This window comes from Pelodiscus sinensis, chromosome 8, assembly GCF_052426305.1.
Source record: "Pelodiscus sinensis isolate ZL-2025 chromosome 8, ASM5242630v1, whole genome shotgun sequence".
In the NCBI taxonomy this organism is placed as follows: domain Eukaryota; kingdom Metazoa; phylum Chordata; order Testudines; family Trionychidae; genus Pelodiscus; species Pelodiscus sinensis.
This window is the reverse complement of record NC_143059.1, coordinates 1,919,756-1,944,618: the sequence shown is the minus strand read 5'-3', so window position 1 is coordinate 1,944,618 and position 24,863 is coordinate 1,919,756. Positions and strand designations below refer to the sequence as shown.

General features: G+C 46.4%; 1 protein-coding gene across 5 annotated transcripts in view; it reads right to left on the bottom strand.

Annotated features, from left to right (window-relative positions):
* The window catches only part of SEC24C (SEC24 homolog C, COPII component), a 108,268-nt gene that overhangs the window by 6,162 nt on the left and 77,243 nt on the right, over nt 1-24,863 (bottom strand). For 4 of the 5 annotated variants that reach the window (XM_075935700.2, XM_075935697.2, XM_075935695.2 and 1 more), the window contains 16 exons: nt 23,412-23,542; nt 20,994-21,062; nt 18,744-18,855; nt 17,361-17,488; nt 13,248-13,386; nt 11,914-12,029; nt 10,291-10,415; nt 9,467-9,658; nt 7,688-7,781; nt 6,694-6,810; nt 5,948-6,118; nt 4,195-4,291; nt 3,778-3,923; nt 2,787-2,925; nt 1,669-1,787; nt 382-561 (listed from right to left, as the gene is read on the bottom strand). In XM_075935700.2, the coding sequence (XP_075791815.1) occupies nt 382-561; nt 1,669-1,787; nt 2,787-2,925; nt 3,778-3,923; nt 4,195-4,291; nt 5,948-6,118; nt 6,694-6,810; nt 7,688-7,781; nt 9,467-9,658; nt 10,291-10,415; nt 11,914-12,029; nt 13,248-13,386; nt 17,361-17,488; nt 18,744-18,855; nt 20,994-21,062; nt 23,412-23,542 (2,075 nt within the window). The remainder of the gene's footprint in view (nt 1-381; nt 562-1,668; nt 1,788-2,786; nt 2,926-3,777; nt 3,924-4,194; nt 4,292-5,947; nt 6,119-6,693; nt 6,811-7,687; nt 7,782-9,466; nt 9,659-10,290; nt 10,416-11,913; nt 12,030-13,247; nt 13,387-17,360; nt 17,489-18,743; nt 18,856-20,993; nt 21,063-23,411; nt 23,543-24,863) is intronic. The other variant, XM_075935698.2, reaches the window with a different exon arrangement.

The following is a 24,863-nucleotide window of genomic DNA, read 5'->3' as shown; positions in this document are numbered from 1 at the left end:
AGCTTTATGCCAGGGGTCTTCCTATTTAATTCATCATCAGCAAAAACCCAAGTCCTCCTAGGCTGCAAGGATTATGGTCGTAATGTAGGGTTACGAGGATGGAAAATGAACATTTTCCAGTCTATGAAAGTGTACGCAGGACCCTGCTTACACATTCCCACAGGGCAGGAGAAGGGATAAAACCTTGTTAAATTCACACTGCGTGATAAAGAACATTCCTGATATAAAAGGCCCCAGCTAATGGCACATCTCAACTCCTCTCTCACTGCACTCTTCTCTCAAGGAAAGGTTACTCTGCTGAGTAGAGGAAGCTGGACTCTCTGGAATGAGGACTTCTCCTGTGTATCAAGGCTCAAATGGACTTGGAACACAAGCACTTACCAGAGGCAAAAGCCTGGGATAAAAGAAAACATTAGTTTCTGCTACATCCATGGAGCTGACTAATTGGCGGATGTAGGCACGGTCATCAGTGGTGACGTCTGCTCCAGGCTGCAGGACATCACTCTTCAACACACAGTTCAAGTACACAGGAAGCAGCTTCATGCATTCAGGGAGGATCAGCTACAAGATGGAGAATAAAGAGACCAAAGGTAATCAGCTACCTTAGGATATGTCTACACAGCAACATTTCAGAATAACTGACATTATTCCAAAATAACAGTCTGCATCTACACTACAAGCAGTTATTTTGACACTGTCAGGCTGGAGAACTTACTCCGACTCCTGTAACCCTCATTTTATGGGAATAAAGGAAGTCTGAGGAAGAGTGCTCTCTCGGACTTCCTGCTGCGTAGACAGCACCAAAAGCCGAAATAAGAAGTTTCAACTTATGCTACACAACTGACGTAGCTCAACTTGCATAGCTTATTTTGGCTTTAGCCCTGCTGTGTAGACATGCCCTTTCTGAATGAGACAGCAGGTCATTTCAATGCCTTACCGAAATGGAGACTGGAAAGAGTCAACAAAATGACCACAAAAGAGAGAGGGACAAACTTATGTCACAATGGATTACAGTTAAAATTCTTTAAACTTTGGGTCGTCTATGAGTTGCCACATGTAGGGAGTTCATTCAGACAGGAGCTCTCTCTGGATTATTATGGCATCCTTACTTCTGTAAGAGTTCTGATGCTGAGATTCAGACTCCGGGGAGGGTCGGGGGAGAGAGAAGAAGAGAATGACAGAATCTCAGCATCATATATCACAACTGTGCTTGAGAAATACTGAAGGAGCAGAGACATCCAAAGGATGATTGCCCAACAGTGGAAGAGGCTCCTCCCAAAACATTTTAAAAGACCCATGATTAAAGTTTAAAATATTGAAGTGTTATGCCATTCATAGAAATTTACTATCCAAGGAATAGGATTTTCTGCTAAGGAGGCCTCTCAAAGAGGTCAAGTACCATGTAAGGTACCAGCAGCTAAGAATCACGAGGTTCCTGATATTATTCTCTGTTTCTCCTGAGGTGGTAGCAACTGGCATTCCTCAATGTCAGGAAAGTCTGCCTGCAAAGTGACTCCGAACAGAGCTTCTCTTCCCAGCTACCTGGTTATAGTTCTGTACTCAGCTGCTAAGGGAAGCTCCCCACTTAGATTACAAGGAACGAGAGGAGCTGCCCCCTCATGCTGAACCTCCCTAAGCTGCCATTCAAACCAAAGCCCATGCAGTCACCTGGCCAGCAGAAGAAGGACTAGCACAGTTTTTTCGGTAACACGCCAGAATCTGTGCGCATTGGTTGATCAACGTGTCTCGCACTGTCTTGACTGGATTATTCAGAACCCCACGATACGCTGCACAGGAAGGCATGGAAAAAATATGCAGGAATGTTAAATGTTGCCAGTAATGATTTAACTTATAAAGTGATCTAAAATCTTTACACGTCTCAGAAGGACAGCCATGTTAGTCTGTCACTTTAAAAACAACAAGTAGTCCTGTGGCATCTTAGAAACTAACAAAAATATATAATAGTATCATGAGCTTTCATGGGCAAAATGCACTTCTTCAGATGTAAACTTAGAGCAACTCTCCAATGGGGGGGGGGGGGGGAGAGGAGAAACCTTTCCCTTTGTGGGGGGGAAAAAAAATCTACCCAATCCTACTGGAAATTCACAAACTCCATTTACTTTGGATACGTACTCACCATCTCCCCACCACGCACCCCTTCAAGGCCCTGTGGCACAGCCAGCCACACTTCTGGTCATGGACAACTGGAGACTCCTTGCAGACCTTGGCAATGCCATTCCCTAAGGGGCCACCAGGGGACTCTGCTGAACACAACTGACCCTCTCGCCCTCTTGGAGGGGACAGCACATATGGCTTCTGCAGTTCCAGGAAGCCCATTTAATCTGTACACTTAATACCCAATGTAGCACTGAGAATGTTCACTGGTCTCACTACTGTGTGCAGGATCTGGGAGCAGCTGTGTGTGTTTCCATGCCTGGAGCAGAGGAACTCAGGAACATGAAGGGGTAAAAATTGTGGCTTCAGGAGTGAACATGTGCAGATGGCAATAGCTATACACCCCCGCCCCCAATTCTGTTGAGACAGTCCACGGACCAGTCTTAGCATCTGACTCAACAGGCAATAAGGCTGTGCCTCTGTCAGCCCCATGTGAGAAGAGTACTATAAGCCCAGTTGTCTGGGGGACTGGAGGAGCACAAAGAGTTGAAAACTCCAACCTCTGCCTGGCCAACTCTTTGGTGCAAGGTAAAAAAATAAGTGCCACTGGCTGTGAAAGAGAACTACCATGTAGTAGTAAGATTCTAGCACTCTCCAAGACAGTCTCTTACCAAACTTGGCCAAGTAATTGATGAGCGTGTCGGTCTCACAATTCCGGTAGAGGTCAGCAAGTTGAGTGCAACAGTTCAGGGAGAGGTTGTGAATGCGGAGTCGTCGCTGTCCTGCACAGCTTGTGTACAAAAGAGCACACTAGAAGAGAGACAGGCACAAAATGACAGAATAGGTAAACAACTCAGTCCTACTATAGTAAGCAAATCAGCACATGCCATTTTGTTTCTTGGCTCTGGAGAGTAACCACATTTTAGCTACCTAAGCCTGAGAAAGGTGAACTGACTTAGGAGTACAGCAGGCCAAGCCCTTTTTGAAAAGTTGGTGGTTTTTCAGCCAAAACACTGTGCCTCTTCCTTCCTACACAAAAGCCTACATATGGTGCATTACAAAGCACTTAACACTATCAAGTCCCACCCATGTGTGAACTGCTATTCCAAACAACGTGTGGGGTTAGCTGGACAATTAAGATACTGTTCTAGCAAATAGACAAAGCATGGGGTTAGGAGGCAATAAGCAGAGTCAACAGCTTCTTTCTAGTTCTCTCTCCGTCTTGGGGAGTCCTAGAAAATGTCTGAGTGGAGAGCTTTGAAGAGTAGGTGGAATGGGAAAAGGACCCCAGGGAACCAGCTAGTTTTGTCGCTTGGGCAGAGAGGAAAGAGACTGTTCGCTGAAGTATCACCAGGAGTCAATGACAGATGATAGACAACTTGTTCTTTCTATAGGCCATCAGCACTGGGACTGGAGAGAGCCTCAGTCAAGTAAGGAACCAAGCAAACTTCATAGCAATGCAGCTATCTAGTCTGCGTGTGCACGGCTGAGAAAGTGATTCCAAAAGAGGGAACCTTAGAGCAAGTTACACAGGGCAAGGCTGTTACTCCAAAGATCAATATTCTTGTATCTCCATATGGAGGAGGTCTGGTAGGCCAGCATATTTTGGAGTTTGAATGCTCTCATCCCCCTCCCTTCATTGCAGACTGTCTTCTGCCTCACCTGAAGAAGTGCCCCGCTATCTTCACTTAGCTTGTCATCATGTTTGAATTCCACTGTGATTGTTTTATCACAGTCCAGACCTGCCAGCTCCACATCTGTCGTGTTGCTCATATAGAAAGCACCAAAGAAGTCAGTTGCTCTAATACCTGAAAGAGAAAAGGACACTCTAAATCAATCACATTTTGTAGCAGACGAGCAGGCAACATTTTGGAAATTAGGGCAGCCCTTGTCTATCAGGGACACTGGAGAGCTCTTTTTATAGCTTTTCATTCACCTTTCCCCAGGGACGTTCAAGCTTTACAAGGCAGGGTCAACAACCTAACCTCGGTATGTTCCAGGCTTTGAGTAAGTCTGACCCTTCCCAACCTACATGTTTACTGACCAGTTTATTAAGCCCCAGGCAATGCAAATACCTACCTGTGCTTGTGCGTACCCTCATCACAGCGTCAAATCCCACTTCCTTCTGGACATCTCTGCGCAAGTCATTCAGGAACCGCTCCTGATCGGTCTCCAGCTAAAACACAAAGCACCAAATCAGGCCTGACATTAAAACAATGCGAGTTGCCCCATCAGCCTCCATGCACAGTGACCAGTGGTATCTCAAATCCCCCCCTTTGCCCCCACAAGATCAGCACCACCTCACAGATCTCAAATTCCCCAAGAGCCCTGGGAGCCACTGCCTTTAAAGTTCCCAAGTAAAATATACCGAGCTAGGATTTAAGAGATCCTGATCTGCATATGTATTATTTCCAAGTATGTGTAGGGAACCCTGCTTCATGCAAGCGGCTGTGACCACCACAACTGTGACTGCTGAGAGAGGGACTCAGAGCCTTTACTGCAGAATGCCATGGGGGAGATCTACACCAGGTGCGAGAAGCAGAACTATGGCTAAGTGCTCCTGCAATCCACTGTAATGTAAACAGAAATCTCTGGCCACTGTTCACCACATACAGAGTACAGGCTTACAGTCAGTGTCTGAAGTGCTTGAATCCCTGCTAGGTCATAGAAGATTCTCAGGACATGGTAGATTCCTGTAGGATTTAGGCCCAACTACAGACAAATTTCATGACATGAAGCCTGAAACATTGTATACCATCCTAATTTCAGAGCACATTTGATCCAGCTCATATTGACAAAAGAAGCCATGAAGGGTCTATTTGGAGACTTGCCAAAGCCCTTTGTAGTTTCTCTTGAGAGCTGCCTGACGTATCTGAACTTGCTCCCCAGGCTGTGCAATTTGCCTTCCAGATTCTCCCACTCTCTCCCACTAACACTGTATCCATTTGTAATGAACGTTTATTATGAATTAAGTCTAGTTTAGCCTAGTAAGCAAGCCTTGAACTTACATTTTCATGATGCAGAAACATCACTGCTCATCTTCACTGCAGAACATTCTGATATTTTAACGGAAAAGCAAAGCTTTCCCCACATGGTAATTTAAGAAAGATACCTCTAACTATCACAAGTTTGAATGCTAAGTGAGGCTGTGGAGCCAGCACTGTGGGGAGGTTCTGCCTTGTGGACAATACACTGTGATGACTGTTGCAGGGCTGATAATGTTTTCACCTTTTATTAGATTTTTCTTATTAAGAAACTATATAGCACTAGGAACGCACAAGTGTAACTATTAATAGTTAACAAATCAGCTTATCTGTTTCCATGACCGTTACACGCTGGCTCCCATTCCCAGTGAGCTGGCTGTCACTCCACACTATGGGCTCTGCAGTATAAAATTATACTGCAGAGCCCACATTGAAGCAGACTCCCTGGAAGTGGGGCCAGCAGCCAGTGTGCACCAAAAGCCAACTCCCGGTGCGTACCTGTTTCCAGCTGCCAGCCTCACCCCCCGGGAGCCAGCTGCGCTGCGGGCTCTGCAGCACAAGCTTTATACTGCAGAGCCCACAGCATGTGTAACCACTAGGATTTTTAATGGTTACATTTTGTAACCAAATTTTTATACCCCTATGTAGCACAGGTTCATGCTGGTACAAAGTAAGTCTGAAATATAGTGCAAACAAAACAATATTAAGATTCAAGGGTAAGACAAGATCTTCACTTATGGCCTATGCCCCACCCCATGAGGGGGGAAAAAACCCCAACAGGGAACTAAGTGATGGGTTTTGTTCACTTATACAGCGCAGGTGCTAGCCTGACCCAAGAAAGCACTTACCTGGAAATAGGCGTACTTATAAATGGAGCCACCTGTCTGATAAGGGACTACCCCCAACGTTGCCACATCCAAATACTGGTTTGGAAAAAGGAACAGATCTACGCAGCAGCCCTGGGCCACACAGTCCTTGGCTAAGTTGCTGTAGAAGCTTGTCTGTGGCTGAAACAAGGTCTAGGGAAGACAGAGATTGAAAGGGAGTGGGGAAAAAAGGAATGAGAGACCAATGTAACGGCTACAAACAACATAGGTATTTATTCAGGGCATTAAGGTATGTGAGGCACCTAGAATCAATGAAGATTAGGACTGGAAAAGATCTTAGTAGATCACCTCGTTCAACTCCCTGCTCAAAACAGGGCCAACCCCAATTAAATCTTCCCAGCTAGGGCTTTGACAAGCTAGGCCTTAAAAACCCTCTAAGGATGGAGATTCCTCTTTCCTATGTAGGATTAACTAGGTACTAGCTGTAACCTTTCTACAGCGAAAGCACAGAGCTTTTTAGTTATACAATTATTCTCTCCCTTGGGGTCTGGGTTCTAGTACCACCCACTCTTGTCCCCAATGTAGAATCATTTTCTGTCCTGGTAGTGAACACACTCAGTTCCATATGGGAAGCCATGGGGAATAGGGCAGCCATTAGATAGAAGGTTTTCAGTTAGCAGCTATGGAGCCTCTACAGCTCCTTGGTTCCTTCTAGGTTATGCCAGAGCAACATGCACTTTTCTTCTGAGCAGCACATCACTTGTTACCTTTTCCTTGTCTGTGTTGATTAGCTTCCTGTCATCTCTGTTCTTCAGCTTCCCTGGGGCCTCTGCAATGGGCAGCGAGGTGTGAAAGATGAAGAGCTTGCCAGCACACTCTGCTGCCTACAGAGGAGGGGATGGAATTGCTTTGGTGAGAAACAGTGGTGAGGGACCATGGATTTCTCAAGACGAATACTTTTGGGACAGTATCATCGCTGTCTGATTCCTCTCTACTAGTTAGATATTTAACCCTTGATGGGACCAAGCAGCCAATGGGTCTATCTGTCCGAGATTAATAGCAACCATGTTTGGTAGGTGAAACAAGTACTGTCATAGGGAACGTAATGGATTTTGGAAACAGCTTCCTCAGCTTATTATTTTTAAATCTCTATTCCATGCCTGAGATCTCTTTAATGGTTAAACTGCTAGCAGGTAAATCCCCAGTCCTTAAACAGCCTGTGAATGGGATACTGAATGGCTCATCTTTGCTTTTCCTTTCAGTGTAAGCGAACACGGATAGAAATTCTCACGATCAGCCGTGTTTTCTAGGGAATTCTCACATGGTTAGCCAATGGATCCACACATACGAGTTTCAGATGAGTCAGCTATTGGGATGGGAAATCTTTGGAAATCTTCTGGGTCCTAAACCACTCAGAAGATCCCTTTGTTAAAAAAGTACCAAGTACTTATCAAGCCCAGGGACCTGACGAAATTTCATCGCAGGCAAGAATTCTAAATCACAGGTAAAAACTTGTGCAGTTTCACTTGCATAGTGTATTCTTTGCTTTTTATGGTAAACAATGAATTGAGGTTTAACAGCTGCTAACATGAACTACAGAGGTGGCTGCATTTCAGTGGTAGGGTAAGCATTTTCTACCCTTTGCATACACTTCTGAGGAGAGCAACAACCTTTTTTATGAACAGCTCTGAGAATCACTGCACAGAGGTGCTTCCACTATAAAAACAATCTTCCATTCCCCACAACAGCAGGTCAACAAACCTTCAAAGCCTCCATTCCTGCCTGAATTACTGGGGCAAAGACAGTTTCTGTTTCTCTTGTGTCCGCAAACATTTCTGGGATCTGGTCCAGCAAACTGCCAGGGAAGAAGGAAAAGGAGAATGCTCAAAGGGATTCAAAGCTCACCTGCTAAATTCACAGCTGGTGACCTTTGGGACTGAGATGCCCTGAAGATAGTGATTATTATATGATTAACCCTTCTCTAACCTGCATGCTATTGCATTTCTTAAAAACTGATCCTGTCAACTCTCCATCCACTTCCTCTGCCTGCATGTCTCCGCAGTGCATACTCTAGGGCCCCAATAGGTGCTTCTTCTAATAATTTCCTCTTCTCCTTAGAAGTTATGACTTGGGCTTCCTAGTCTTTGTCCCTCTGGAACATCACAGGAAAAGAGAAAGCAAACTCTAGTTTCTAGATTAAAGCTTCTATGGCTTTCTGTTCATTCCCCTTCAGTTGCTTCTCTGCTCAATTTCTGGTTAGTAAGTCCCAGTCTCACTCAGTTCAGCCAAACATCCCCCTTTCAGCACTCCAAGCTTAATACACTTATTAGTTTTATGTAAGCCATTCACTCAGCTCTCCTCACAGAATCTATTTGGTCAGCACAGTCCAAGTGTAGTGGTGCTATAGCCCACTCCAGCAGGGAGAGGGTCACAGACAAGCCAGAGAAGAACTGCACAATCCTGGCCTATCAGGGCAGGGAGCAGTCAACCAATCAGGGCAGGCTGGGTCCTATAAAAGGCTGCAGGGCTAAGAGGAGCTCACTCTTGCTCTGGCCAGGAAGGGAGTAGAAGCAGCTGGATAAAGCGGTGCAGGGCAGGCTCAGGGGAGCTGAAGAGAGGCTCCAGCCTGTTACTGCCCAGGCTGTGGCCTTGATACAAGGGTCACAGGAAAGCAACGCAGGGAAGGGGAGAGGAGGGCAAAAGATGCCTGCCACCAGAAGATCCCCAGGTTGGGCCTGGGTCATCCCTCCATCCCCTACACCACACCTAGCCTCTATACTGACTGTCGGTTGCCCTTGAGGCAAAAGGCTGATCTTTGGGGCTGCAGTTGGCCTCTTAGGCAGGTGCCAGAACTGAGGACTATTGATACATCCCCAGAAGTGGGGAGAACGGAATGGGTCCCTAAGAGGACGCCACGGTCCAGGGAGTGATGCAGATCTCGATGAAGGAGATATGAAAGCGGATAGTGATGATGGGTGAGTCCCTGGCCAGAAGAGGGCACCCTGGTGAGGAACAGAGCTAATTTTTGGTGTGACCAGGAGGCAGCACTGTGGCAGAGAGTCAACCCTGCTACATATCAACTCACAGAAACCTCAAACTGACTTTGAGAACTCCATTATGATCTCCTGCTCTCTAGGACATTCTGACAGTCTTCTCTAAAGAAGCCTCTCCCTATAAGTCCCACTTTGCAGCCTCCTGTCAGTTCAGTCCCAGTTCTAGTGGAGCAGGCTCAGGCAACCATGACAATGAAGACAAATACAGCTGTATTCCAAGGTGTGCATCAGTTGCTTGTACATGTTATGTGCCGGTTATTAGCTTTCAGTTTTAACTAACTGGCACAGTTTTAACTAACTGGCACAGAGGCCATCAGAAAGGCGGTATCCTGGCAAAGAAAGGACACCCAAGACACAGTGCACCTGATTTTTGCCAGCTCCATTAGTTACACCTAAAGACTCCAGAAACACTGATAGCGCCAAGCCCTGTACAAGTGGGCACTCTCAGAGCTGGAGCCTATTTCAACACAGTATGGGTCCCCGTTACCTGACAATCACTGTCCTTGACTCGTTCACATTCACCAGGAAGCCATCAAGCAGCGGCACAAACATGTCAGCTACATCTGAGACAACCATCATTTGCGGCTGGGCCAGCGAGCTCTTCACGTTATAGAAGTGCAACACTTTGTTGTAAGTGACAAAGCCCACCCGAATGGCTGACTCTTCAATGCTGCCTTCCCTGTAAAATAAAGACACTTAGTGCATCACAAGGGCCATGAAAGCACAAGAGCTACAACATGCAGAGGTCAATAAAATGACCCGGGAGCAGGAAAAGGAAGGGAAGAGAACAGGCTGCTGTACCATCATTCCTAGTGGACAGGTATCTCAGTGGTTCCTTTGTTGGATACGAACTGAACGGACCATGAAGGCAGCCACCCTCCAAGCCATCCCTTCAGGACAGGCTGACTCATGTCACTGGGCCAGTGTGGAGGCTGGCAGTGCTAGCCAGGCTCCTGCAAGCTGTCACTAGCAGTAAAAGCCTTCTAAAGAGAGAGTCTCAGAGAGACAGCCATATTAGTCTGTATCTGCAAAACAGCAAGGAGTCCTGTGGCACCTTAGACTCACATTTATTTGGGCACAAGCTTTCGTGGGTAAAACCCACTTTGTCAAATGCATCCATACAGATGCAATGCATCTGACAACGTGGTTTTTACCCTCAGTTTATACCCAAATAAATCTGCTAATCTTTAAGGTGCCACAGGACTCCTCATGGTTTTTCAAAAGGGCATGTCCCCTCTGCAAGGCATGGAGTGGTGGCAGCTTTTCTGTGGTCATCGGCTGTGACCGTACAGAACAAAGGAGTTAAGTTACCTGGGCAGGTAATCCAGGAGAGACTTCAACTCTTCACAGATCAGCCTCACCAAGCCACTCTTCACAGCATTGTAAGACACATCAATCATGAAAATGAAAGCAGGTGGGTTGGGAAACTTGTTATTCTGTGGAATACAGAAAGAAAACCATCGCCCCTTGCTTAAGAAGAGATCATACCAAGGCTAGGCTACCCAGACAAATTCATGCCATCAAAACCCCAGTAACCTCTATTTAGTAATTAGTCAAGAGTAAAAACTAAGATCCTGGTAATTCATTGCTTCTCTGCTCCCACCCAATTCAAGTACATCTGAATCCTAATGTCCGACATCACAATCATGCATGGAAGAGCTGGAATGTGGCATCCCTCGACTGAGCAGGCAGAACAGGATTGGTGTAAAGGAAGTTCCTGTTTACATGGAACAGCCCTGACGGAGTGGGAAGCAGGCCGGCAGGATTCCCCAGAACTCTCATGCTCTAGAAGACTTTGAAAGTTAGAGACTAAGCAGGGGTGTCCTTGCACTACAAAGGAAGACTTTCCTCCTCCAGAACTGGGTGCCCTTATTTCACAGAGCACGGATTCTGCTGGGAAGAGCCTGGCTCCAATCAGCACTTCCTTTCTTTGCAGTCTACATCAGAATGGGAAGTGGAGCAACAAGGCTGACTGACCACTGGAGCAACAGAGTAGTCAGTACCTCAATACTGGCATACATGGAAACAAACACACAGAAAAGAGAAGGAAGAGAGAAATTCCTTCCAGGGAGGATGGGAAGGGGGAGAGAAAGGACTTGAGGAGGTGGCAGAACTGGTGGAAAGATGTGAGCTATCAGAGGGGAATACAGCGAGCAGAGACGCAGGGATAACGGAAGAAGTAAGCTGGAAAAGAGTCAAGGGAAGGCTTTATACTCTCCAATCCCAGTCGGCCATTTTGCATGAAATTTGGGGATGTGTTTGGCTGTATTGCCAGTTCTCAGTAAAATCTAAAATATGGCCCTGACCAGGCCAGTCAAAAGCTGCAATCTTTAGAAAACTCTTTTCCTATCTTTTTCAGCAAAAAGAGGGGTCCTTCTAATACAAAACAGTAATGCACGTGTCTTTCCCCCCAAAAGTGTCTGAAAAGTTAGGGAACTGTTTACACTGACAAATGTGTAGAATCTGAAGCAGGTGAGTTTCCCAGACTATTCTAGTGTTTGAAATATGGGATCAGATTTACCGCCTTTGCATCTTTGAAACCCTCATTACAGTGTGTGACTACTGCCAGTAAATGCATTGGGGCTTGCTCTATCCCATTGCTTCTCATCTCTACTGGGGCAATTCCGACCGACTAGTAGGTCACAACCTTCCTTCTCTAGAAGGTGGCAGGCAACATTGCAGCTGCCACTGTAGAGAAATGGCATGTACTTTCCTAGATAAGGTTTTAACTACTGGTAACAATTACAGATACGATGGGACGTGCAGTCCCACTTAACAGGGATGTAAAATCTAACCTCTTCAGATGTACAAAGAGATGCTAGTGATGACATCAACTGGAAAGCCAATCCATCTGATTCAGCCTCCACTTGCTTTCTCAGAGGAGCTAGGATTTATTTAACATCACAGCACTGCATTAAATGTACACTATTGTACCTTACAGTAGCTGGCTGTGGCCAAAAACTCGTAGGAGCCCAACGATAATTCAGGTCGGTCATAGAAATCCACTCTCCTGCCAGTATGATCCAAATGCTGGAAGTAGTGAGGTGGCACTAGGGACAAAGACATCCAATTTTAGGCATGCAATTTGTTAACAATTCAACTGCCAGCAGGCTGCAAAATTGGGATGGGGGCATTCAACTATACAAAGGGAAATCTAGCCAGTGCCTTGCAGTATTGTGCACGTGACCACAACTAGGGAATCTTTATTGGCAATTCAGGAGCATTAACAGGCTCACAAGTGCTCAGTCAGAAAAGTTTCTGGACTATGGAAACAGAATAAGTGAAATTAATAAATCTAAGATGCTACTTATGTGTACAACGATGAAGAGTATACATTATAATTTGAGAAATATGTCGTCACAGAGTGAGACAGGACTGTAAGGCAAATACACAAGGCGTATGATTCAATTTACTCCCACAATCTTAACATTAGCATTTCAGATCTGAGCACTAACTGTGCCTCAATGCACTGTTAATGGACTATTTTGAAGAACAAAGAATTGCAGTGTAGAAGCCAACACAGGGTGCTGTACTGTGCTCTAGAACTTATTATGCCATGAAGGCATCCCTAATTAAATAATTTACAGTGAACCCTCGCTACTTCGCGGTTCGACCATCGCGGATTCACGACTTTGCGGACTTTTTTCATTACATTATGTATATACGTGAATCCGCGATGGTCGAACCGCGAAGTAGCGAGGGTTCACTGTACTGTGAACATAAAATTGATCCTTACCAAAACTTTAAAAAGCCTCGGGGGAAGCCGGCGGGGGGGCATCCCAGGCGCGCCTGGGCTGCTCCCCCGCCGGAGCCCCTCCGCGGCTTTCAAAGCCTCGGGGGAAGCCGGCGGGGGGGCATCCCAGGCGCGCCTGGGCTGCCCCCCCGCCGGAGCCCCTCCGCGGCTTTCAAAGCCTCGGGGGAAGCCGGCGGGGGAGCAGCCCAGGCGCGCCTGGGATGCCCCCCCGCCGGCTTCCCCCGAGGCTTTGAAAGCCGCGGAGGGGCTCCGGCGGGGGAGCAGCCCAGGCGCGCCTGGGATGCCCCCCCGCCGGCTTCCCCCGAGGCTTTGAAAGCCGCGGAGGGGCTCCGGCGGGGGAGCAGCCCAGGCGCGCCTGGGATGCCCCCCCGCCGGCTTCCCCCGAGGCTCTGAGGATCCTACTTCGCGGATTTTCATCTATCGCGGTCGGGTTTGGAACCTATCTACCGCGATAAACGAGGGTTCACTGTATTTGCAACTCCTTGAAACATCATCATCTAGAAAGGCGGCTTACCCTCAGTGACACAGCTGCAGAAGCAACACTGGAATCTCCTTCCACCCTCAATAAACTGCATAAAAGGACACATGTAGGCCTTGCACCGATTGCACCGGATAGGACCAGGTTCCCCATGGTCTACCAAATAAGGAGGGGTCTGAGGAGGGAAACACAGGTCAGGCACACAGTAGTGGGAAAAGGAAGCGTATATAGGCATCACAGAGCTTGAAACTTCCTCCTGGTAGACTATGCAGGGCTTAGCATTGTAACAGCTGTGGAATCCAAGAGTTTGGGATACATTTCTGAATTGCTGCATTGTCTCAAGTCCGTAGTACAGTTCTTCTGTAGGCTGCAGTTGCCAGAAGAGCGCAGTGAGTACCAGAAGAAATGGAGAAAGATTAAGTGCGGAAGCATTTCCTTAGATGCAGTTCTGGGAACTCTTTTTGTATACACAAAATAGACGACTCCTACGTGTTTGGACTTTGGCTCAGTGCTGTTCAAAGATTACTTCTTTCCCCACCCCCTAAGCTCCTGTGCTGAATTCTAACACCCTGCCCTCTGCACTTTATCCCAACACCATGGCAGTAACAGGACAAGCCTCTTTCTACTCCAGTCCAGTAAGAGTACGATCAACTATGTTAGACTGTCTCAAATGCCATATTCCCATTCTCACGTCAAAAATAAACTCAAGGCAAACCCATGTCCAGATACAAAGAGGCTTACAACTACTAGAATTAATTCCACTTCCAAAAGTGTAAAATAGCCACTTCACTCTGAGGCGCACTTAACCCTTGAATTCTTTGCAAAAGACTGAGAAAAAGCAACCCAGTTTGAATGTAGCTGTTCAAGAACAGGAAAACACGGATGCCTCAATTTTCAGGCTGCAATCTTATCTCAAGTAAATTAAACCAAACTGTTGTTGCTGCTGTTATTGTCCAAAATATGTGTGTGTTTGCTGTTTGGGCTACTGGGCCAAACTTACTCATTTTTCATGTGACTATTTTAGTCAGCTGTGTCGCAGCTTTAATATAAAATTAAAATACCACTACCAATGTGAAAGTCCAATCATAGACAGCTTCAAGTAAAAAGTTAAATCAGTCCACATCAGGGATGATGTCTGTCAGATTTGAAATCTAGGGCCAATCATGCTGATAGCACGTAAGTCCTCCCCTACTGCTCCCTGCTGTTGCATGCTCACTGGGGCTATGCCTACATATCTTTTGCTCCTTGTTTATCTTTAAGCCAGTAGAGAACTTCTTGATGGGGCTGGAACGCATCTGTATTTGGGCTATTCACTCATCTCTGCATCAGACCCTGGATCGTGTCTTGCTGCAGATGAGAGCATGGGCTTACTTTAGTTAAGATCAAAGTGGGAAAACTTCTCCTTGTCTTTTGTAGTACTTAATGACCAGTAAACAACATGTCCCAAAAGGTGGGTGCTCTAGCAGTTAAGTCCATGGCTTGGTCTCTACTCTACATTGGGGGAGGAGAGCAGAGTGAGCGAGTGACCTTGAGGCACAAAAGAGACTGAGCGCTCCTGGGGAAATGAATGTCAACACTTGCGCCTGAGTGTGAGGAATATGCCAACCTAATCCCTGTGCCACCCATGGCTAGGCTGATGGAAGAATGCTGGTGAATTCCCTGGGGACAGAAAAACCCCCATCCATCCCTGTAGGACACGTCTACACTATGGCATGACAGCAACTGTAGCTGAAGAGTCAGACCTCATCTTCTCCCCCCAGTTGTGGATCCCAACTGTAACGACAGACTATCCTCTTGGATTTGCTGCTGAACTCTGCCCCTTCCTTTTCCTCCTCAACAGCTCAGTTCTACGGCTTTACCCAGCCATTTCTCCTCCCTCCATCAGCCAGCAATGCAGTTCTTTAGGTTACACTCCCATTTGCTCCTATCAACCCTTTTGGCACTTCAGTGCTGCTTGTGCCCTATATCCCTCTGCCCATCCCTTGCTGCCTCTGGTGGCCTTGGCCAGAAGCCAAAAAAGCTATTTAGGGATGTAAGATATTAGTCAATTATCCAATCAGCAGAAGCTGATTGGATAGTCAACTAGTGATGTGACTAATCACTCCTTCCCTACCCACTTACTGCCTCTATCAGAGAGGGGCAGCAAAGAGGGGGAGGGAGAGGAGCAGGAGCTGGTGTTGGGGGGAAACCAGTTTAAGAGCTGGTTGCCCCCAGTACCGTCTCCACAGGGGGCAGGGGAGGTAGAGGCACAGAGGAAGCAGCACAAGTGGGGACTGAAGCAGTCTCTGCTCCTTCTGCTTCTGCTGTGAGTCTACTTTTGAAATGTACGAGAGCCCCACCAGGGCTCTTGTACATTTCAAAGGCTCAGGTGCCAGGGAGCATGGGCCCACGCTCCCTGCCAGCTTTCTTTTGAAATGTACAAGAGCCCCACTGGAGCCCTAGGAAGGGCTCTTGCTACAGCTCAAAGGCAGAGGCGCCCTTATCGACTAATTGAATATTCAACGGAAATCCCATTGACTATTTGATTAGTTAATGAATCTAAATTTAACATCCCTAAACCTACTGTTTTCCTTGCCCACACAACACACTGACCTGCAATTTTCCCCTGCCTGCTGAGAAAGAAAAGGCCACCACCAAAAGAAAACCCACACTGCAGAGGGCTAAGGAGTGCTCTGAGTGAACACAATATATCTGCACGCCACTCATTCCCAAGGCTGCAGAGACAGCCAGTTTCCTCTCAAAGCTTCAAATACTTGGCTCCTTGAATCCTGCTGTCAAACACCGATCATGTCTGTTGAGCAGGCACTTGATTTTAAATATTCTAGATTTGTCTGAATGCTTTGATTTCGACAAACTCTGTTCTCCTCCCCTCCACCCTGTACATACAACCTTAGTTCCATTTACAGCATCTCATTTCTCTCAACAGGTGCAGCATACTCAGCTGAGCACCCATCTGTTAGCAGGGCCCCTTTTCAAGGGAAGCAGCCCTTATCCTCAGCCAAGCTGTTTCTAGTGCTGGCCGGCGGAGTGAAGTCACTAAAGCAGCTTTTTGCACTTGGCCACATTTTGCTGGATATCACAAAACACATTTATTCAAAGCATGGTTACGGTTTGGAGAATGAGTAGTGGGGTGTACTTAATACTTCCCTTCCAAACAATCACTACTGCCTCATTTCTGAAATGAGGCCACAGCTAATTATCCCCTTGTAGTTCCTTTTGCCCCTCCCCCGACCCTATGTACAAGAATTAGATTCAGGGCAATTCAGATGATCAAGAGAACAGATTTCCAAAATCTACAAACTACCCTTAAAATGACAAAAGCCCTGCAAGAGAAGAGGTTCAGAACACCATACGATATTGCACTAGGTAGACTCTAGTCCGAACAGAACACAGCAAGGCACTTGCTGGCTGAGCAGACTGCACTACTCAATGTAGACATCCAACCTGCAGGGACATGGTGAATTCATGGTTAGAAGCAGCAATACAAAGACAAATAAAGCAGGCTTATAACAGCAGCGGGTATTCATAGCACTTTAGGGGAGTTAGGATTAGCCATATTCTACAGATGCAAAGTAAAGCAGCGGAGGCGTAAGACTAAATGGGGCAGAGACATGGGCAGCCCTCGGGCACATGCTCTCTGCCAGTCTATGCACTTCCATGTCCCTACACATGCATGTCAGTTAACTTGGTGCTATCTGATGTACAACCTTTGATTTGACAGCTTCAGATGGTTTCGAGTCACTGAAGTCTTCTGAAGTGTTTATAGCAAAGCGAGCCCAGCCGGAGTAAGGGCAGACAGTGAGCAAGCAGTGCTGCAACAAACAGCTTAGCCACACAGCTAATGACTTGCGTGGGGGAGGCGAAGAAGAAATTATCTGGACTCCCTGTTGATGAAGCGGTGAACTAACTACTTACTGCAGTGGTCAAATTCTTCACTTTTCATAGCACATAACACAGCCCGCTTATGTCTAAGCGTTACTTGACACTGCACATCTGTTGAGGATAGATGCTTCCTTAATCTTCACCCTCTCAAATCTCCTTACACAAAAATGTAAATTATCTAACTCCCTTAGAGAGAGAGATATTGAAAAACACATGCTACTAGGAGGTCAGAACCTCTCAACCACACATCCAGGATGTTGCTCTTACCTCATCTGTGGGCAGGGTAGCCAGTGGTTTAATGACAGCAGCTAGGGGAACCTGGGATTGTTTGGCCATGTCGGAGGTGCAGGGGATATTGTACGATGTGCATCTTATGTAGCGGGGGCTTGCATTACCTGGAGGGCAGAACAGAGGTAAGTGCAAAGCTTTAGCAAAGGTGATATCGTGGGCAACAAGTCTAATCACAATGCAGGCATCCCCGCTCTAAGGATGATAAAGATTCCACTTTTATTATAAACAGTCTGTCTGGCAGTACAGAGAAAGTGACACCACTGCAGAATTGGATTCTATAGCTAAGCACGGAATTTATGCACTTTTGAAAGTGTGGGAGTCATAAGTCAGACTGAACACAGGCAGATACAGGGAGATCTTTCCTTTCTTCACCCAGCCCCCAGATCACGCAATGCCTCCCATTCACAAGACGAAACCCCATAATACAGTTCTATTCCTAGACAGTGTCTGTTCCCATAAAATTGCCAACGCACCTCAGTCCTGATGTGTCACACCCTGCTACTCCAGGGTGGGTGCAGCTTTGTCTGGAAGTGGGTGACAGATCATGTGAGGATTCCCTGTTGTGATCCCTCCGTCTGGGGCAGCTGGCATTGGGCTGGATGGACAGTTGGAATGACCCAGCCTGGCCGTTATTATGTTTACCCATGATAAATAGGTCAAGTGCTTGCATGTGTCCATCGCAATGCCAGCGTGTGCATGCCCTCACAGCTGCTGGAATTTTTTCCCTTTGTAGTACCCATCAGGTCAACTCCAGTGCTCTGGTGCCATGTGCTCAGAGCAGCGGCGTCAAGGGCCCCAATGACTTTCAGTTCCTTCTTACTGCTTGTGACAGGCAACAACAGGTGGGTTTTTTCACATGAAATGGTAATGCATTTTCTCAGAGGCCTGGTGAGTGTACCCTGGGGTAAAGGAGCCGATTTCACCTTGGCACCTGAACCTCAGCCTGTCCAAGACAGGCCCACCTTTGAGCTGCTAGCAATGTGCTTGCTGTTGCACCTCTCCTGGAAAGTGTCTGCCTTAGTGACATCTCCAAACCCCTCCTGGCTGAAGTGATCTGAAACCTCACGTCGGAGCTCCTATATACGACTTCACAGAGTGAAGTACAGCTGTGCCTGCATCCCAAGTACTCTCAATTCCACTGCAGCAAGAACATTTCTCTCATCGTATTGCTTCCTCTTCGCATTCAAGATGGAAGAGTGTAACCCTTTAAACGGTTAGGCTTATGCTTATCAGTTCAGACTGGCACCCGGGAAACCGCCCGCTACCCCGCGCTGCTGCCTCTGAGGGATAATATGTAACTGGATCTTTGGTCACGTGCTGTTTTTTGGGGAGGACTTAAGGAGGGAAACAGTATTTTACCTTGATCTTTCACCAGGAAATTGGTTGTAACAAGGGGTGGGACCTGCCCTCTAACTCCAGTGATGAATGGCTCTGATCCACGGTTATTTCTGTCATCTTCAATTACTTGGATCTAGAAGAGAAAGCAGCATGTTAACCACAGCAGGCTCCATTCCATGGAGACAAGGGAAGGGAGGGGCGAGGGGAGACAGAATCCGGAGCGACAGAGCAGACAGACAGGGATTGGGACAAACATTACCAGTGCTAAGAACTGAGAAGCCTAGACTTAAACTTTACCAAGCCGTCAGTTCTTATTGTCTCTGAATTGGGAATAAGACTGAAGATGGGATTTTTGTTGAGATCAACCTATTTAAACCCCCTTTCCAGTTTTCTGTTTTTAGTTATTTTGAAGACTGGCATGCTTTACATTTTAAGAGCTGATCTGGACTCACTTAAAAGCAGAATTTGGCCCAAGAAAATAATTTGCAATAGCATTCAGCTGTTTACTGCTCCCCAATATACTCTGTTGCAACTACTGTCGCAGCCCATCTCCCTGGCAGCTTTGTTATAGCTTCCAAACATCTTTCAGCTTGCACTTCCTTTTTTGTCAGCCTTTTCTTTGTGAAAATACTGGCAACTGTACAGTTCAGAAAGTGAGGCTGTTCCACTGTATAGCTGACTAAACTCTGACCTAAAATATGTGAACTCAAGAATGTGATCACTTCTATACACTGCTCACTAGTTCATACTTTGAGCTATGGGGACCGAGAGCCTCGCTGGGCCCCTGGGCAAGCTGGAAGGGCCAGCTCTGCGCTCCTGGAAAGGGCAGGACCTTGGACGGAAGGGGCAGGACTGGGGCAGCTAGCCCTCAGTGCCCCCCCGAACGTGGGTTCCTCCCCGCCATCCCCCCCAAGCTGTCCCGAGTGCACTGCAGCGACAGTGCTCCAGGGGCCATTTAAAGGGCCAGGAGTCCCAGGCCCTTCTGAATCACTGGGCTGCCGAGCAATTGCCCCCTTTACGCGCACCCCGCCCCATAAGCAGGCCTGCCTGTCTGCAACTCAGACTGTTTCAGATCATCCAAGCTGAGCTCAACAGGATGGTAACAGTGTGAAATCCACTGGTCACCACCATAAACATGCTGAAGAACAAATCTCATTAGGGATTATGCATTATGAAGTTCAACAGCACTTTTGGATTCAGAATAGCCACTGAACTCTGCAATCGAATGGAAGATTATAGGAAGCACTGGGCCCTTCTGACTGCTGTCAGTACCAATGCCAAATCCAGTCTAAGAACTGATCTGGCCCCGATCCCACTGAATAACCTATCCCCACAGTTTACAACCCCTTTTACCATGCACAGTGTTCTACAGCAGGAGCTCTTGCGAGCCTTCTGCAGTCTATGTTCTACACCAGTGGGATGCTCAGCCACAGAATCAAACCAACAGTTCCAGGAAATGTCTCTTGTCAAAACTCTACAGATTAACTGAAGTTGGTGTCATCACTGATTAGATAGGAGTCATGTGACCAACTTGAGCCAATCACCAATGAGGCAGAAATGATATGGGGTAATAGAAAATCTAATCCACCATTTTCTTCCAGTCCAAAGGTAGATACTTTTCATTTAAAAGATTCTCAAAGCACATTTCTGATTTAGAAATTTAACGTTTTAATTTTTAACAGTGATACAGAATCACAGATAATGAGAGAATGTTTGTAGCTCCCCAAACTTTAGAGGGAGTCTGCTCAGAGATTCCAATGAGGAATTCATATCAAAACAAAATGGTTACTTCAAACATGAGATAATGGCATCAAATGCTGGCTCTGTACTGGCAGCTCAAGAATGAACAGTAACAAAATCCAGCTTACACAGATTGGAAAAGACTTCCACTAAGGAACAAACTGTGTACATGTAACTGTGTACACATGTAACTACTCAGACTACATTTGTCACGTGATAGATGTTCCAACTGGAACCTGATGTAGGTAGATAATTTGCTTTTAAGACTAGACGATGTTGAGGGGAAACATTCTTCATAATCTGCTTCCAAAGTGCTGCCCACTTTCTATTGCCCCTTATGTCATGACATAGGACATGATGAAATAACCAGTCTGTGTGGAGTTTATTGTATTCATTTTGATGGGGTAAGCAGAAAGGGGTGGGAAAGAAGGCTAAAGGATTAAAACTGGAGGGTTAGTCAGGTGAGGTTTATGCCACAAGCATGCACAGGTGCTCACTATCACACAGACAACAGACAGACACTGCACTTACTGGGCTAGGAATTGCATCTGGGTCTATTCTGTGCCTGGGTTTCTGCTGTGGTGGCAGCTCACTGAGTTGCTTTTAAAAAAAAAAAAGCAACAGAGTGCCACAAAAAGAAAACAAAGAGTAATAAAACAAAAAGTAACAGTGTTACTCCTCTTTGCCCAAATGTATAGCACTGGAGTTAGATATATACAATTGTACAATCATGCAACAAGAGGAAAAGAATACACCTGCTTTGATACTACACAATCTGAGCATCTGTCTTGCCACTGAACTGCTCTTGGGCTCTGAACATTATCTTGGCAGAGACAAGGGCTAACGTACTTGTTGTGTTAGAATTGGGGAGTTACACTTTAAGAACATGCTGCAACAGAGGCAGTTTATGCAAGTTTCTTGAGATTTAATGTAGCGACAGAGAAGAGAAGCAAGCAAAGCTATTAAAATGCCCCATTCCTTTCAAAAACCATGTCTACAAACAAACACTGAATCAAGGATTAAGACTTCTAGCTAACAGCATTGATCAGGTGGTAACATGAAGCCAGATTTATCTCACACCTAGCTGTAAAGTAGAGACTAAAACTATTGCCCTGAAAGTCTGTCAGCATCAGAAGCAATTCAGAAACACTGCCTGAGCAGACAGAGAAATGGAGGAGAGTCTTACAGGCTAGTGGCAGTAATTATAAGTGACTGTCATTTAACACTGCTGCTTGTGTGCACTTCCCTGCCAGCTTTTTGGAACTTCCTTTTGTTGAGAAGTCAAACTGGAGAAATAGCTTATCCTTAACTACAAGCATCTCATGGTTCTGTCCAGAACAGCCTTGGCAACAGCTAGTTAGCCTCTTTGAAGTTACATCTAGAGCAGGGGTGGACAAATAAGCCTCTGCGAGCTGGATCCAGCCTACAGCCACCCTGTCACTCCCCTGCCCCCAGGCCAATCGAGACCGAAGTCTCCTCCCCCCACCGCTAAGGCCACGCGGTGGCTAGAGAGAAATGCCAGCAGTTTAAAAAAGTTTCTCTATAGCCATTGCGTGCCCCTGGCAAGGTGAGAGACTTCATGCTCTCCTGCCCCCAGGCCCTGACTGGGGGGGAGGAGCACATGAGGTCTCCTCCTGCTGCAGCATCTAGAAGGAACTGCCAGCAGTTTTAGAACAGCTGGCAATTCCGGGGGGGGGGGGGGGGAAGAGGGAGGAGAGAAGACTTCACCCACTCCCACACCTGCAGGCCAATCAGGGTCTGGGGGGGGAAGGGGGGGACACACAAGAAGTCTCCTGGCCCTGCCCCTTCCGCCTGAGGACCAGGACCATTTCAGAAATTTATGAAGTGGGCCCCTTTTAAAAATTATCGCCCACCCTGATGTAGAGGGACAGCGAAGACAAACTTATAGCCATGCCTTTAATAAGCACTGCTGATGAGGGCGCATGTGTTCGATCAGCTCCTGTCCCGAATGCATAACAGTACTTGCAGTGAACGACTCACCATACTGTAAACAAGCTCTTCAGGCCTCCTCAAAGGAGCCACCATTGTTTTTTAACTCGCCTCTCTTCTCTCAGAAGCTGGGGAATCTCAATGTCAAGTTTAATGTAGCTTTGGGACCCAAGTCAGTTAGCCGACTGCTTTGACTCAGATAGAACTTACTTTGTTCCATCAGTGAAGTGGGAGCTTTCAGGTGACAAACCCCACAGGATATCTGACCACTGACAAGACAGATCACATATTGTGCGTAAGCCAGCAGACGTAGGCCCTTTCACAGAACCACTCTCGAAACATCAGCAATCGTCCAATTCTGTGCTGAGGGACAGCTCTGCTTTGTAAGAGGCATTATGCACTGTTCTGACAAATCCACGTCCACCTAGAAGTCCCCTGTGCACCTGCGTTTGGGTTAACAAGTCTGTAGTCTAATGAGAGTCCGTCCTCAAGAGAGGGGATCAATGTTGCTTCTGAGGAATTCTCCCCCTCCCACATGCCAACATGGAACAAAGCAGCACGCTGAAAATTAGTGCTATAAATTCAGGATTTCCTATGTTATAGGGTTAATGAGCAACAGCAAAACTATACTTGTACAGCAGCTTCCATCCCAGGTTCCAATATGCAATACAACCATTAGTCTCCACGGCCCTCTGAGGTAGGTAAGTATCCCAGTATTACAGACAAAGAAACAAAGGGAAAGCAGGCTAGTAATCTGTTTGAGGCCACAGGCTAACAAAGACGGAGTTCGGAACAGAACTCAGGTGACATGAAACCCAGTTCCATGCTCTAACCACTAGTCAATATAATCTCTTTACCAGAAGCAGTATCCTCAGAATTCCCGTTCATGGGCAGAAGCATGAAAAACAAAGTCACAAGATAGAACATCTTGTAACTCAAACTGATAGGTCCCAATGGCCTATGGGGAAGTCCGTGTTGGCGAGAACAGGATTGACTTACGGGGCTAGGAATGGAGTCTGGATCTAAGCGTTTTGGCGGGGGAGGTGGTGCAGGCTGACTCCCGTAATTTGGTGTTCCTGGGTAAGAGCCACCGTAGTTTGGTTGTGGGCCCCTAACCTGTCCAAAGGAACCTGAAAGAGAGAGACAACAGAATGAAAGCACATCGCATTGTTTGGTACTTCTACAGCACCTTGTACAATAGGGATCCCATAAACGACTAGGTCTCCCGGGAGCCTCGAATTCAAATATTACTGCAGCTGTTCTTTCCAGTCATCTTATCCACACATGGACAGCTACCTGCTCTTCACGCAATGAGGGCTGAAGAGATTTATCAGAATCTCTCAGTTGTTAACCTGTGCTTCTTGCAGAACAGTCCAGATTTAATAAATCCATCTTTGGAACCGGTTTCAGAAATGGGAAGAACCGGTCCTTTAAATCCATTAAAGAAATAAGTAATGGGTTAGATCTGCATAAAAGCCTCTATGAAAACAATGACCAAAGCAATAGCGTACCCCATATTGGACCAACAAAATAAAGAAATACTGGCAAACATGTCAGCCAACTTTTGTGGTGCCTGGGATTAGAATAGATTAAAACTCCGATACTCTAATGTACTTAGTTTTTAAATTCTGTAGTTGTTTCACTTTGCTTTATACTTCATTAATGGACATTTCTGGGGCGATACAAGGATCTCTCAGAGGCAAAAGACGACCTTAGGGTGCCAGAGCAGGGAGGTTCATCCTGTACTACAGCTCTTTATATTTAAATACTTTCATTCTTAGTTCTAAATGAGCTGCTCTGTGGTTCACCAAGGCAGACAAATCAAGGCAAAAGGAGATAAGAAGAAAGAGATAGCAGTCCACTCTTAACATGCTACAAACCTTCCCATATACATGCAGAGCGTACACTTTAATCCCCAAGCCCTGACAGTTAATTTTTGTGAATTCTCTACTTCTGAATACAGAAAAAAACAAAATGTCAACTTAACCAAAGCTCAACATATTTAATATAAATCACCAACTCCTCAAGGCAGGAGACTATCTTCTTGTGAAAAACAAGCCAGCATACGGTACTGAAGGTTAGCAATTTTTTGTACCAATGCAAGCCAGAATAATTCAGTTTCACTCAATTCTCATCTACATTGACCAAGCCACCACAGGTGATCTCAGGACTTGCCCCTGAATTCTGAGCAACTTATAAGGAGCATGCTAACAAAAACAACATAGCTAAGACACACAAATCAGGAACCAGATCACAGCGACACCCAAAACTCAACGAGCCCACACTCTCCTGCAATACAGAGAAAGCCTGCTTTGGGCGCACTAGTGCATTTGGAAGAAAGACATCCTTCAAAGGACAGGGAAAGATGGAAATCTTCAATCACTGCCAGAACCCTGGCTGAGTGAATACCAGTGGCTGACTCAGACTGCCCTATTACCTTATATGAAGTAT